Source organism: Rhinopithecus roxellana, chromosome 1 (assembly GCF_007565055.1).
Source record: "Rhinopithecus roxellana isolate Shanxi Qingling chromosome 1, ASM756505v1, whole genome shotgun sequence".
NCBI lineage: Eukaryota > Metazoa > Chordata > Mammalia > Primates > Cercopithecidae > Rhinopithecus > Rhinopithecus roxellana.
In genome coordinates, this window is record NC_044549.1 from 177,587,888 (window position 1) to 177,604,376 (window position 16,489).

A 16,489-nucleotide genomic window follows, 5' to 3' on the forward strand; every position below is an offset into this window, starting at 1 on the left:
AACATCAATTTGTGAGCAAAATACCTTGTTTGTACCCTAATTGAAGAAGACTGATGATTAACCGCACGAACAAGAGCCAACACCACAGACATCTCACTCAATTGGTTCAGCTTACATAATTCTGACTGAAAAATTAAAGTTCACCGAACTTTCAACTAAATGGGTACCCAAACCATTGGGCCCAGATCAGCTTCAGGCAAGAGAAAGGCTTTCAATAGAAATTTTAAATGAGTAGGGTTGAGACCCTAAAACACTCCTACACTCCTTCAAATAATTCTAACAGATGAAACATGGCCCTACCATTATGATCCTGAAGACAAAGCACCATCAAAGCAATGGCTACCGAGAGATGGAAGGGTCCAGCCAAAGCAAAAGCAGATCAGTCAAGAACAAAGGTCATGGCAACCGTCTTTTGGGATGTTCAACACATTTTGCTTGACTTTATAGCAGGACAATGAACAATAACATCTGCATAATATGAAAGTGTTTTTGAGAAAGTTAGTCAAAGCTTTAGCAGGAAAATGCTCGATAAAGCTTCACTAGAGAGTCCTTCTCCAACATAATGCTGCTCCTGCTCATTCCTCTCAACAAATGAGGGCAATTTTGTTAGGATTTTGATGGAAAACCATTAGGCATCCACCTCATACTTCTAATTTGGCTCCTTCTGACTTATTTTTGTTTCCTAATCTTAACAATTCTTTAAAAGGCATGCATTTTTCTTCTGTTATTAATATTACATTATTGATATAAAAAAGACTGCATTGACATGGCTAAATTCCCAGGACCCTCAGTTCTTTAAGGATGAACTAAATGGTTGGTATCACTGCTTATCATCTTGAACTTGACAAATCTTATGTTGAGAAATAAAGTTTGCATTTTAATTTTAACCTTTAATTCTTTTTCCCACAAACTTTTTGAAGTACCCTGTAGTTGCTGTCATAATAATAATATAGTGTAATGGTCCTTCAGAGTTTTCCAAAGCCTTTAATATCATTATCTTATCTGACGGTGTGAGATGAGTACACCAGGAAATGTTAAGCTTAGTTTTTTACCAATGTTGAAACTGAGACACAAGAGAAGTTAAATGGTGTTCACAGTGCAGAAGGGTGAGAACCCAGGGATGTGTGAAGCATCATCTATAAGGAGAGCTGCATGCCTACTATAATGCAGATGGTGCATCATAAAACATTTTCATTAATTACTGTTAATTAGAAAATTTCAAAAGAGCCCTCTACATTTCATTAGCTTCAATCACAAAATCTATTAAAATGCATATTCAGTCCATAAATTCATACTCTCAAACACACTTACATTCTCCCAAAAAATCATCTTTGCCATGTTCCTAATCAGGTTCACATTGTGTTTTTAAATTCTAGAACTTTAACCTAGAGGAGAGATTATTTGGGGGAAAGAGGAGGGATATATTAATTCCTGGCTCAACATCCATAGTGCTTAACAGGCTTACTCATAAATGAGGGTAAATCCTAACACTCCTAGACTAAGATAGAACTCGATTGGATATGGCACATGGGTAATTATTTACAAAGCTAATTTGTAGTCACAAAGTACTCTAGTAATATTATCACAACACCTTTGTTTTGGAGAACTCAAATGCTTTCACAACATTAACTCATTCATCCTCAATAAACTGATAAGGAGGGGTTGGGTGACAAATAGTATCTCTATTTTATCTGCTGGAGTTGAAATAAAGGGGAAAGGAGCTACTGAAGAGAATGCAAAGCAAGAGCAGTTTGATTTCCTTTTTAGCCTCATTATGACGGTTAGATCACAGTTATGAGAATTCTTCCATTTTAAGTAGAAAATATCATGACGAGGGACGTAATTTTAGGTAAGAAATTGCTTCAATGGAACCATGGCATGGATATGTCAAAGAAAATTGGGAAGAGTCGTACTATCAGTTAACCAGGTGTGTTTTTAATCTTGCACTCTATTTTCTTTCTTTCTTCTTCTTTTTTTTTTTTTTTTGCGTGGCTAAAGCTAAGTTTTTTTGTTGTAAGTGCAGCATTACAATAATCTGATAGTCCTGACGAAGATCTCCATTTCTCTAGGCTGCCATTAGGCTCGAATCGATTTTCTAAATAAAGCCCATCCCAAGAGACACAACTGATGTAGGGGGTAGAAGGGACTTTTAAAAACCGAGCCTGACGTCACACGTTTGTGTTTTAACCATCTGCACCTTGTATAAACCAGAGGCTGGAGCCGCCCGGGCGGACAGACCCAGGCGCACAACAATCTTCTCCCACACGAGCCTGGAATGGCAACAGCGTGCGGCTGCCTAAGAAAGAAAAGCCGTTTCAGAGCTGCGGGGTGGCGTGGGGGTGTGTGTGGCAGGGTAAGGGAGTCATTCCTCTTCTCCTCCATCCAAGGATGCTATTTATTAGAAATCCTGCACATCTTTTTTGTTGTTGTTGTTGTTTAAGAAAATTGATTTCTCTCGAGTGGGAGGCAAAATCCTTCAGATGCGAAAGAAGGGGGTGGAGGCAGCAAGCCTGGCTGGGGAGCTTTCAAGGGAAAACCACATAGCTTAGCTTCAGATTGGGACTGCGGGTAGAAAAAGGATTGGGCGTCCACAACCTGTTCGGCTGCGAAGACGACGCCCTTCCGTCCAGAGTGCCAGCATCACCCCCGCCCCTCACCCGGTCTCGGTCTGCAGCCCCCTTGGAGTACAGCAGCGCCCCCCATTCCGTGACCACCGCTCATCCCACTCCTTGGCTCCCCACCCTCTCCAAACCCAGGGACGCATTCTCACGCTTTCTCCACGTGCAAGTCCAGCGATGGGTGACATCGCCACTCACCGCAGCCCCCAGGTGCCCACCCCTTCCAGCCCTTCCGGTCCCTCACCCAGCTCCTTAGTCTTGCCCTGGCAGAGGGAGGCGTCCTCGCTCCACCTCCACGTGCGAGTCCGGGGCCGTTCCCCACCTCCCGCCGCCACCTACGCCCCGGGCTCCGCCCACCACGCCTGAGGCGCGCGCCTGGGAGCCGGGACACCTGGCCGCCCTCCCCCGGCCCGCGCCCCTGCCGACTCCCCCGCCCCGCCCGCGCCGCGGCTCCGCGCCCACCCTTGCGGCTTCCTCCGCCCGCCCCTCCCTCCGCGGGAGGCGGGGGGCACCAGCGAGCGCGGCGGCGTGGCCAATGGGCGCTCGGCTTACTCTGGCCTCTCCCCCGCGCGGCCGCCAATCGCGGCAGGCGGTGGTGGTAATATTGTGGAGTTTGGATGCCGCCGCTGCCGCGGGCTGGAACGGCGCGGCCGCGGGGGCTGCCAGGGTATTTCGGGAAGGGGGCGTGAGGAGGCGGCGGCGGCAGCGGCGGTTAGGGCTGCTCCGGGAGGCAGCAGAGGGAAGGAGAAAGAAAGGAAGGAAGAGGGCGGGGAGTCCTCAGAGGAGGAGGCGGGACCGGCCGGGCTTCTCACCTCTCGGCGGCGGCGGGCGGCCAGGGAGGCGGTACCGCCCCCTGCCCGCGGTCTTCTCAGCGCAGTGGGCCGCCGACCCGCTGGTCCCGGGCAGCGGCCAAGGCTACTAGGGCGGGAGCGGTGGGCCGGGCGGCGGCGGCGGAGGCGGCGGCGGAGGCTGGAGTGGGCGCGGAGGCGACCGCCATGGCGTTCCTCAAACTCCGCGACCAGGTAGGTGAGGGGCTGCAGGGCGGGATCGCGCTGTCCGGGAAGGAAAGGAAACAGGGCGGACCGGCGGGGCGGACCGACTGGGCGCCCTCTCGGCGGGGTGGTTGCGAGGGAAACGGGGGTCCTGCCCCGGGGACCGGCGCGAGGCGGCGGGCCGGGGTCCGCGGGCGACCCGCCTGTCAGAGCCGCCGGGGCCCGGGTGAAGCCCACGTGTCGCCGGGGGTTTAGCCGCTGCAGCAAGAGGGGCGGGTTCCACGCTCACCGCCCTCGGGTCGAGCGAGCTGCCGGGCAAGCGCTTCCTCTTTCCTGCCAGGTGAGGCTCGGGCCTAACAGGTGGCTTCCCGCTGCCGGGCGGGAGCGGTGCTGGCGGCCGTGACCCAGGGTCACGACCTTGTTCTGTTTGCTTGGCTGAGTAGTGCGAGGGACTCTCTCTCCTGGTTAAAGGCAATTGATTCCGCTTATCCACTAGTTAACTCAATTCAAGTTTCCAGACTTGTTTTCTTTTGACATTTTGTGCACCATCTTGTTACTTTTCTTGACTTAGGAAGAGCTGGTCAAAGAATACCTTTGTCAAAAAGACTTGTAACTCTCTGGAACTGAAAAAGTACTTTGTATCCAGTAACGAAATCGCAACTGTATCTGAATGATTGGTACACCTAAACATTTGGAAAGATCCGGACGCTGCCAAACATTTTTACCCTCTTTTAAGGGAAAGGAAAATTAATGTGTGACATTTACACATTGGTTTGTCACAGCACACTTACTAGTGTTGAGAACTTATTTTTGCCATTTGTTTTCCTGAACGGAAGATGTTGAACAGATTTGAAGGGAAAATAACTTGCATGTTTTGGGCAACTATTTTGAAAGTGAGCACCCCGTTTGCAAAAACACTGGGGAAGAACCTGAGACGTATTTTTTATATTACTTAGTAAATATTGCACCTTCAATTCTGAAACTAAGTAATATCAAGGATTCTCATTTCATAAGTGAATTTTATTTTATGTTTAGGCTGATCGCTGACCTTATGTATCATTTGGTATCGGAATGGTCTTGCCTGGTGTTAACATCAGGGCATGATATTTTGAAAAAGTCTACAGTTTAGTCAATACAGTTTATACCTTGTATTTCACATTATACAACTGTTCTGTCCTATAAGAGACCCACTAGCCACATGTAGCAATTTAATTAAAATTAAACCAATTTCCTTAGTTTTGCTAGCCACGTTTTAAGTGCTCAGTAGTCACATGTAGGTATTGGCTATTGTACTGAATAGGACAGACATAAAACATTTATCTCATTTCAGATAGTTCTACTGGACAGCAGTGTTAAGAGAATAGCAGGTAAAGCACAGTTACAGCAGAAACCATTTCTGCTAATTCCAGTACAGGCCGTGCATCTTACACTGTTAACAGTGTGAAACTCGAAGTCTGAGTTTTCCAGTACCGCACTTTGTGCTTCCATTGTTAGTGGTTGAAGTAATGACTGATCGATGTTTTCCTTTGTTTCTAGTCCTGCATTTTTGAAAAAGTTGTTGTGATTTAGATTACTGTGTGCATTAGAAATTTGGTGAACTTTTAGGAGAGCCTCATATTTGATTCACCATCAGGTTTTAACAGAAACAGGATTGTGTTAAGCAAAGGTACAACTGGATTTTATTTTGGAATTGCAATTTTGAGAAAATTGTGATGCCATTCCAGTCTTATGTATATCCATTGATATTCAGTGGTAATATTGAGCTTTAAGATGCCACTTGCGGACAGACGTGGTGGCTCACACCTGTAATCCCAACACTTTGGGAGGCCGAGGCGGGCGGATCTCTTGAGGTCAGGAGTTCAGGACCAGCCTGGCCAACATGGTGAAACGTCGTTTCTCTTAAAAATACAAAAATTAGTCAGGTGTGGTGGCATACACCTGTAATCCCAGCTACTCTGGAGGCTGCAGCAGGAGAATCGATTGAACCCAGGACACGGAGGTTGCAGTGAGCAGAGGTCGTGCCACTGCACTCTAGCCTGGGTGACAGAGCGAGACTCCGTCCCCCAAAAAAATAAAAACAGTCACCTGTAAGCTTAATGGTTCGGGGAGAAAGAACATTGAGGTTTACCTCTAAACTACTAAGTAATTGGCTTATCTGGTCTCTCTTTTGGAAGACTTTGAGAAATAAGTTTGGTTTTGCCTAATTTAAAGGGAATAGCTGTTTTTAGAGGTCATCTTATATGTTGATGTTTTATTAGCCATTGGAAATGATGGTAAAAATGAAATGGAAAGCAAATACTCTTATAATTTCCCATCTACAGGAAAAGCAGGTCAGCTAGATTATTTTGTTTGGAGTAATGGAGAAGATACAGATAAGGACATACAGATTTCTAAAGCTGAATGGTACTTGCCATAGCTTTTAGCTCAAAAGCCGTATATACACTTGACATAGGAAGTAGTAGAATGTACTTTTCTAGGTCTGTTTCGCTATTCACGTTGTATTTTGTTTTCTTCTGGCTTTGTAAAATACAGTTTAATACATATAAGCTACAAATGCAAAGGGGTTGTTTTTCTTTGTGCATTTAAGCATCAGGAGGGTTTTAGATGGTTTAAACATAAAATCAGTAAGTAAAGCAATTTGTTCTTACAAAGCTGATCAATTTGAATAAGATAATTTTCTTTTTTTTCCTCCTTCGAAAAGTGTATTTATTTATTTATTTATTTTAATTTTTAAATTATTATTATTATACTTTAAGTTCTAGGGTACATGTGCATAACGTGCAGGTTTGTTACATATGTATACTTATGCCATGTTGGTGTGCTGCACCCATCAACTCGTCAGCACCCATCAATTCATCATTTATATCAGGTATAACTCCCAATGCAATCCCTCCCCCCTCCCCCCTCCCCATGATAGGCCCCGGTGTGTGATGTTCCGCTTCGCGAGTCCAAGTGATCTCATTGTTCAGTTCCCACCTATGAGTGAGAACATGCGGTGTTTGGTTTTCTGTTCTTGTGATAGTTTGCTAAGAATGATGGTTTCCAGCTGCATAATTTTCTCTCATTTTGTGCCACCACCTAATTATGGGGGTAGGAAGTTATTACTGCATTACTTTCTGACTATAAGTGGATGAAAATGATTTTTAATTGTAAACCGAAAATAATTTGTTTTCTGTTTATAGAAATGGACACATTTTTTCCTTGAATTTCACTTTAGTTTGAATAAATTTTTGACAATTGCAGGGTTTTTTTCTAACAGATATCAGTGTTACGGTTTTTATTCTTGCAGTTGGTATGTTAAAATGTAACCATCCGTTATTACATTTTAATTTACCAGCAGTACAGCCTAATAAAAAGGGTAGAAGGTCATTGTTTAGGGATCACAGACTCACAGCCAGTAAGCTAAACGGTAATTGACATTGGGCTTCAGTGTTTAGAAGACAATAGGGAGTGGTGGACATCATGGCAAATAGGGACAAGTATGTTAGTGCTGCCTAGCTCCAAGCCATTGTTGCAGTGCTGGTGTGCCTAGCATTTTTATAACTCCATTTTTTTTGGGGGGGGAAGCCAGAAATCCAGATTGCTAGACAAAACCTCTCTCCACAGGTATTTGTAAACGTTGACAAGTCGATAGCTACTGTTGACAACAATTAATGCTTCGATTTTGAAAAGGGACTAGTAAGGAGCCAGTTTATAACTGCTGGTTTAGATCAGTTTGAAAAAACAACACTACAAAATAAGATTCCCATTAAATACAGTTTTCTTCTAGATAAAACAGGCAGCGTGCTCAAAACACGCCTTAAAAATAGAAATAAAGCTTACATGTCATAAAGTTCACCCTCTTAATCAAGGGTACAGTTGAGTGGTTTTTAGTATGTTCACCAAACAGTGCGACCATTATCGCCCTCCAATTCCAAAATATTTTTATCATTGCCAAAAAGAAACCCCATACCCATTAGCTGTTACTCTCTATTTTCCCTTTCTCCCAGCCCTGGCAGCCACTAATCTACTTTCTGTCTCTGTGCCTATTCTGGATATCTCAGATAAATGGAATCATACAGTATGTGGCCTTTTGTGTCTCATTCACTTAGCATATTTTTAAGGTTCATCCACGTTGTAGCGTGAATCTGTTAGTCATAAACTTCTGTATCATGTTTAGGAAGCCTAAAGTTCTGTATTCAGGTTATCTCACTGCCTTCTGTAGTATCTGGGATAGTATTTATTTCTGTTTTTGGAATTTGTTTTATGAACTTTGTTTGCAGCAGTACTAAAGGGTAATAAATTTTACATTTGGATCATTTGTGTGTAGGAGCCATCTTTGTGTGCTCCCTTATGGGTTTATGGTGACAATTGATATGTTTAAGGTGTTGGCATTTTTTTGTTTGTTTTTTTAAACAAGGTTGACATATATCAATGAGAAAGGTGTTGGATGGATGTGAGTAACTTAACCACTATTTTGGATAGTTAATAAGTTCTTATTTGATGAAGTACACACTAAGAGTAGAGCATTGTTTGATCTTTGAGGAAAAAAAACACAAAAAAATGATGGTTCTTGGGAAATCTTGCAATAGGGTATACAGAATGCATGAAATACCTGAAGAAGAACACTGATGCCCAGATACTCAGGTACTGTATGTAGCAGGTGTCTTCCTGTTTTGTTTGTTGTTGTTGTTGTTGTTGTTGTTTTTGAGACAGAGTCTCACTCTGTCACCAGCCTGGAGTGCAGTGGTGCAATCTTGGCTCACTGCAACCTCCGCCTCCCTGGTTCAAGCAATTCTGCCTCAGCCTCCCTAGTAGCTGGGACTACAAGCGCCCATCACCACACCCAGCTAATTTTTGTATTTTTGGTAGATACGGGTTTCACTATGTTGGCCAGGATGGTCTCAGTCTCGTGACCTCATGATCCACCTGCCTTGGCCTCCCAAAATGCTGGGATTACAGGCATGAGCCACCACGCCTGGCGTGTCTTCCTGTTTTGTGCTGGAGATGACGGGACACAAGGGTGAAGAAGGTACTGTCTCTACTCTTACAGATCTTAGAAGAGGGGGAAAAAAAACCACACATAGATGTAGGGTGAGATACATCACATGAAGAGGCTTATAGAGGCTGAAGGAAAACATATAGAGCATATTATTTGAAAATGTAACATACAGTTCAAAAACAAGTTCTGTGTTTCCTCACTTTCTGGATACCTTTTGCGATACAAAATGGAACCTGGTGAGCTCCATAAGAGGTGCAGATAACATGTTTCAGAATTCAAAAGGATCAGATAATTTTATTGTAAGTAGAGGGAAACCCTCATGGCAGGGGAGGTATTTTAGGTTCACCAGAAGTATTTGTGGTTGTTGAAAGTAAGCATTGTCTGGCCGGGTGTGGTGGCTCAAGCCTGTAATCCCAGCACTTTGGGAGGCCGAGACGGACAGATCACTAGGTCAGGAGATCGAGACCATCCTGGCTAACATGGTGAAACCCTGTCTCTACTAAAAATACACAAAATTAGCCGGGCGTGGTAGCGGGCGCCTGTAGTCCCCGCTACTCGGGAGGCTGAGGCAGGAGAATGGCGTGAACCCAGGAGGCGGAGCTTGCAGTGAGCCGAGATCGCACCACTGCACTCCAGCCTGGGTGACAGAGCAAAGACTCCGTCTCAAGCAGTTGTCAATGGAAGCAACAAGAGGGAACTGTGAAGGCAAGCTAGGAAGGGTGGTTGGGATAATGAGGATGTAGTCTTGATTGGGGTGTGTAGTTGGAAAAGATAGAAGATAAATTAGCTAAGTTAACAGTGACTACATTAAGTACTTTGAATCCCAGGCTGAGAAGTTTGGACTTCATTGGTAAGTGATGGGCCGTTTGAGCTGGGCCTCCTTAAAATAGGGCCTGTGAAGGTTTTGGCAAGAATGTGCAGGTATGTATTTTACTCAAGAGGATTCATAACTTTATTAGATCCTCAGAGGGGTTTGTGATCACTGAAAGTTAGATAACCATTACAAGTTTTGGAAGAATAGATTACAAAAGGCAGACAAACAGGGACACCCAAGACCAGTTAGGTAGCTACTGCTGTTAATCAGAACATATATAAAATATTTTAGTACAGATCGAGAACATTAAGTACTAAGCAAAAGTTTGAATGAGAGTGAGTATATCTTAAAATATTTCTCATGGCTATATTAATGACCTGTTTGTATCTACAATTGAGAGTGTCTTGGATTTGTATGATAATTGGTAATTTTTTGGTTACATAGTTCCGCTAGGGTAAATTCAAATTATGAAAATGCAATTAAACATTGATTATGGGGCCGGGCGTGGTGGCTCACACCTATAATCCCGGCACTTTGGGAGGCCGAGGTGGGCGGATCACAATGTCAGGAGATCGAGACCATCCTGGCTAACACGGTGAAACCCCTGTCTCTATTAAAAATACAAAAAATTAGCCAGGCGTGGTGGTGGGGGCCTGTAGTCCCAGCAACTCGGGAGGCTGAGGCAGGAGAATGGCATAAACCTGGGAGGCGGAGCATGCAGTGAGCCTAGATCGCACCACTGGGCTCCAGCCTGGGCGACAGAGCGAGACTCCATCTCAAAAAAAAAAAAAAAAACAAACATTAATTATAGTAGTTAAAGAGCAGATAACCCAAATAGTTAGATTTGGGATACATTAAGTTTTTCAGCATTTTGTCTTATTTCATTTTTAATTTTCTAGTCTAATGTAAAATTTATATTCAGTGAACGTACTCATTCTGGGCTGGAGTGAGATGCCCATGGAAAATACCCTGTACCTGGAGGTTCAGGCTTAGGTCTTTTGTTTTGAATAATGCATCCTATGGGCAGTTCACATCGTATCAAATCAGTCACAAAGTTATACCTTAAATTTAAAGCCAAAATTAATGAAATTACTAGTTAACTTAAAACAGTAATGTTTTAAACTGTTACTGGAATATTGTATACAATGTAAAGTTGAAATGGTTTAATATTTCAAATATCTTAGGTTTAATTTCCATTCCCATCCCTCATCCTCAATTCTTAGTTACGCTATTAAATGATTCATCCACCCTCCTTATGCGATACTGATTTTAAAAAAAAGTTAACAGGATTCTTCTATGTGTATGCTGATTGGCTTACATAGTAGAGTCTGGATAGAATTATTACACCTATTAACTTTTGTGAAAAGCCTACTTTTGCCTAGTCAATTTAAGTTGACATTCTTATTGGTAAGGGTTTACTCATCTGGATTTATCTATTTATAAATTTAAAGGTATGTATTTTCTATTCCTCAGGATTTAAGGCCAAAGATAATACTAAAACATCTAGCACAAGACAGTTAAAATACTTTAAAAAGGCAGTTGAGTAGAGAAGTACTTGTTTCAGAAGCTTAGACTAAGAGTGGGTACAGAGAAGCATTACATTTATTTCCTGTTACCAAAAATACTAAAGAAATACAGGTTTTATAATAAGGAAGCATAAATTAGTATAGAGAGGCAGCCTTTTCTCTTTAACAATTTCTGTATTAAAAAGTTTGATCTTTTTTATATTTTAACCAGCATTATTGAGATGTAATTCACACGCAAACTTAAATTGTACAGTTCATTGTTTTTTAATATATTCACAAAGCTGTGCAAGTACCACCAAAATCAACTTTAGAACATTTTATGACAAAAACAAACCCCTTACCCCCCTAAACTATCAACCCCCAAACCTCCATTCTTGCTAGCTTCTTGACAACAACTATTCTGCCTCTGTAGACTTTTCCTGTTTCACTTAGTGTGTTTTCAGGGTTCATCCACTTTGTAGCAAGTATTGGCATTTATTTTTAATTGCTGAATAGTATTCCATCGTATGAATATACCACATTTTCTTTATCTACTCATCAGTTAATGGACATTTGTGTTTACATTTTTTGGTTATGAATAATGCTGATACAAACATTTGTGTACAAGATTTTACGTAGACATAAGTTGTCATTTCTCTGGGATATAGGAATGGAATCATTGGGTAATATGGTAACTCTGTATTTAGCCTTTTGAGGAACTGCTGTTCTGTTTTCTAGAGTGACTGCACCATTTTACATTCCCAGCAGTGTATGAGCATTCCAGTTTCTCCACATCCTCAATACTACTCATTATTGTCTGTCTTAAATTATAGCCATCCTAGTGTGTCTGAAGTTGTATCTCTTCTTTTCTTTTCTTTTTTTTTTTTTTTTGACACAGGGTCTCACTTTGTCACTCAGGTTGGAGTGCAGTGGCATGATCATGGCTCACTGCAGCTTCAACCTCCTGGGTTCAAGTTATCCTCCTGCGTCAGCCCCCCAAGTAGCTGGGACTACAGGTACATGCCACTATGCACAGCTAATTTTTTTATTTTGGCAGAGATGGGTTTTTACCATGTTGCCCAGGCTGGCCTTGAACTTATGAGCTTAAGTGATGTGCAGCCCTCCGCCTCCCCACCCTCCCAAAGTGCTAGGATTACAGGTGTGAGCCACTGCACCTAGCCATGAAGTAGTATCTTACTGCAGTCTTGATGGCTAATGATGTTGAGCATCTTTTCATGTGCATATTGGCCATTTGTGTGTCCTTTTTGGAGAAGTATTTATTTGTGATAAGGATATAGGAAAAAAAAACCCAGTTTCTCTTACTGTAATCTGACTACTAAGAATGCAGTTGTGAGCAAATGTGTCACATTTCAGTTTTCCCCCACATACCAAGGAAGGAACCAGTTCTTCAGCAAATTCTCCAGTGTACACCAGCTAGATGTCCTCTCATTCAGTTCAGTTCTGACACTGTCTACCTGTAGATATTGTCAGATCCACAAGTGCAGTCCCACAAGACTGCCTCCATTTCAGATGCCAGTTGCAAGCCCCAAGTTGTTTTACTTGGGCTTCTGATGACTGGCTATAAATTGGTGTTCCCAAGAACCCCTCCTTGGGTTTGATTAATTTGGTGGAGCAGTTCACAGAACTCAGGGAAAATTTTATTTTTACTTATTTATTCTAAAGGATGTTACAAAACGATACAGGTGGAAGAAATACATAGGGTGAAGTATGGCAGAAAGAGTAGAAGCTTCCATACCCTCTCCGGGGGTGCCATTGTCCAGGAATCTCCGTGTGTTCAGCCCAGAAGCCCCCTGAACCCAACAGAAGAGAAGACAAGAGACAGCAGGCGAAAAGGCCATGTAAAGATGGAGGCAAAGGTTGGAGTCATGCAGTTCTGAGCCAGTGAACTTTGGGAGCCCAGAATGCTGGAAAAGGCAAGGAAGGACTTTCCCTTACTGTTCAGAAGGTCACCTTGATTTCAGACTAGTACGCTCCACAACTGTGGGAGAATACATTTATGTTTTTTAAGCTACCAAATTTATGGTCATTTGTTAGCCCTAGGGAACTAATACAAGCAAAAGTTTTAGCTCTTACATTTAGGGCTGTGATCCATTTTGATTTGTTTTGTATATGCTATGAAGTAGGATTTCAACTTCTATATATATATATATATATATATTGTGTGTAGATACCCAGTTGTCCCAGTGCCATTTGTTGAAAAAACTAATCTTTCCCCCATTGAATTGTCTTGGCATCTGTATCATGAATCAGTTGACTGTAAATGCAAGAGTTTATTTCTGGGCTCTCAGTTCTATTCCATTGGTCTATATGTCTGTCCCCATGCCAGTACCATGCTGTCTTGATAACTATAGCTTTGTAGTGTACAGAGTCAGAGATCTCTTCCAACCCTGCTTTAACCTCTTACTGGGCTTTTCAGCTGAGTCTGGAAACCACATTGACACCAGGCAGATTAACAAGAGAAAAACATACAAATTTAGTACGTTTTCCATATACATGATGATCTTCACAAGAGATTGAATTCTGAAAAAGTGACCAAAGCAAGATGCTTTTATACTTTTTAGACTAAGAATGATAAATTTGAGAAAAAAAGGATAGAACAAAGAAAATCTGGCTGGGGCAGGCAATTTTCTAGGGGAGTAACTAGGAGATATATTGGGGAGGAGTGTGAAACAGGTAGAAGATAAGGATTACTTCCTTAAGAATATTTATTCAGGTCTGTTGTAGCTTCCAATTCCAAGTCTCTGGAAGTAAGGGTTATTTTTCTTTCCCTGGTATGGTGAGGGTACCCCTCCTAGAGGAATCTTTATGTCTTGCCATGTGTAGGAAGAGACAGGTTAGCTCCCCTGTCTTTGTAGGAAACTACAATTTCTCTAATGTTTTCAATTCAAAATAATCACTGTACCAATCTGACTTATATATTGGGATGACAAACCCTTCACTCCTTCAGTAGTAGCTTGAAATTGGGAAGTGCAAGTCTTCCAAGTTTGTTTTTGTTTTTCAAGATTTTGGCTTTTATGAGTCACTTGCCTTCCCATATTTTAGCATCCATGGGTCAATGTCTGCCAAAAAGACAGTTGCAATTTCAATAGGTATTGCATTGAATCAATAGATCAATTTGGGAAATATTGCCATCTTGATAATAAGTCTTTCCATGAACATGGGATGCTTTCCATTTATTAAGGTTCCTTAATCTCGTCATATCTTACAGTTTCAAGAGTACAAGTTTTGGGTTTTGTTAAATTTCTAAGGTTTTTAAATGCTGTTGTGTATGGAATTTTCTTATTTTTAGATTGTTTATTGGTAATGTATAGAAATACAAGTGATTTTATATGTTGCTCTTGAATCGTACAACTTTGTTGAACTTTCTTATTAGCACTAATGTTTTTTAGTGGCTAGAGATAATTTCCTGTGACTGGAGATAATTTTACTTTTTTCTTTCCAGTCTGGATGCTTTTTATTTCTTGCTTACTTGCCCAGACTAGAACCTCCAGTACAATGTTCAGTAGAAGTGGTGAGAGTAGACACCCTTGTCTTGTTCGTGATCTTTCATCATTAAGTATGATGTAGCTGTTGGTTTTTCATAGACGGTTTTTATTAGGTTGAGGAAGTTCCTTCCTATTTCTAGTTTGTTGATTGTTAGCTGCTGCTGTTTTTTTTTTAAGATAAGGTCTCACTTTGTCACGCAGGCTGTAGTGCAGTGGTGTGACATGGCTTACTTGCAGCCTCGACCTCCTGGGCTCAAGCGATTCTGCCACCTCAGCCTCCTGAGTAGGTGGGACCACAGGCATGCACCACTATGCCTGGCTAATTTTACATTTTTTTGTAGAGATGGGTCTCCCCCTGTTGCCCAGTCTTCAGCTTTTGGGCTCAAGTGGTCCTCCTACCTTGGCTTCCCAAAGCACTGGGATTACAGGCATGAGCCACTGCGTTCAGCCATTGTTAGCTTCTTAAACATGGTTTAAGTACTAGCCCCTATCTTGGGCAATGAGCTATTTGGGTATAATGAAAGTTTAGGAAAGAAAAATCCCTTGGTTTTAACCAAGATCACATTCTTGTCAGAGCTTCTTCATTCTTAAGACTTCCAAATACTGTTTCTTTAATGGTGATTCCCAAATTTGTGGCTCTGGTTTTGAGTTTTCACCTAAGTTTGAAATCCCTCATGATCCAATCACCTCCCACCAGGTCCCACCTCCAACACTGGGGATTATAACTAGACATGAGATTTAGCCAGGGTCACAAATCAAAATCATATCACTATTTTAAGAATAACTTACAATGCATTTCTTCAAAATAACAAATCACCTATTATTAAATGAGTGGATTAACTGTTACATAACATATACACAATCTTCCAGAACATTTCTAAAGTGCATTTATTCCGTATTACATTTATCCCTCTTGACTGACTTCTCAATTGGGAAATACTCCAACTAGGTTCCCTCTTTGCCCTTACTACAGCATCAAATGAGAATGTCTGAAAGTTAGAGCTCCTTGGCTTTATCTGTTGATGTTTCTTGATTCCAGACATCTCTATTTGAATCATTCAGGTTCTTACAGACATGCTAGTTTCTAACTACCTGCCTATACCTTGGATTAGGCTGCTTATTAGATCTACTTGACTAATACCACACTTGCTCTTCTATCTGGTTTCAGCTCCACTGCTCATCCGGATGCCGAAGTCTGCTTAGACATCCCTTAAAAGCCAGCTGTTGTTAACCTTCATGTATTAGTCCACTCTCACACTGCTATAAATAACTACCTGAGACTGGGTAATTTACAAAGAAAAGAGGTTTAATTGACTCACAGTTCCACAGGCTTAGTAAGAAGTACAACTCAAGAAACTTAGAATCACAGTGGAGGGTGAAGGGGAAGCAAGCACATCTTAATATGGCAGAGCAGGAGGTGGGGGGATGTGCCACACACTTTAAACCATCGCGTCTTGTGAAAACTCGCTCACTATCAAGGGAGCAGCAAGGGGGAAATCTGCCCCAACAATCCAATAGCCTCTCACTAGTCCCCTCCTCTGACATGTGGAGATTACAATTTGAGATGAGATTTGGGTGGGGACACAGAGCCAAACCATATCATTCCACATCTCGCCACTCCCAAATCTTGTGTCCTTTTCACGTTTCAAAACCAATTAGACCTTTCCAACAGTCCCCCAAAATCTTAACTCGTTCCAGCATTCACTCAGAAGTTTCCTGAGGCTTTGCTGTGTTTCCTGTACAACCTGCAAAACTATGAGCCAATTAAACCGCTTTTCTTTATAAATTACCCAGTTTTACATATTTCTTTATAGCAGTGTGAGAACCAACTAATACAAATAGAGTCCCTTAATAAAACAAATTATCATTCAGTTAATCTTTTATTATAAAACTGAATTTCTGTGATATCATCTTGACTTAAATTTAAGTGCAGTGACTGTTTAACTATTACAGATTATCAATACAGAGATTATTTTGCATGTCTTGGTGTATTGGTTTTAGAACCTCCTATGTTTTAACTAATAAAGTATTGCTTTTAATGTCACTCATCAACCTGTTCGTATTTTTGTCTCC

At 41.9% G+C, this 16,489-nt stretch overlaps 1 protein-coding gene across 3 annotated transcripts in view; it reads left to right on the forward strand.

Annotated features, from left to right (window-relative positions):
- The first annotated feature begins 3,221 nt into the window (after nucleotides 1–3,221).
- The window catches only part of ANKRD28 (ankyrin repeat domain 28), a 192,388-nt gene continuing 179,120 nt past the window's right edge, over nucleotides 3,222–16,489 (forward strand). The window contains exon 1 of one of the 3 annotated variants that reach the window (XM_030933529.1): nucleotides 3,222–3,640. In XM_030933529.1, the coding sequence (XP_030789389.1) occupies nucleotides 3,614–3,640 (27 nt within the window). In that variant the 5' untranslated portion in view covers nucleotides 3,222–3,613. The remainder of the gene's footprint in view (nucleotides 3,641–16,489) is intronic. The other 2 variants (XM_030933535.1, XM_030933549.1) reach the window with 2 other exon arrangements.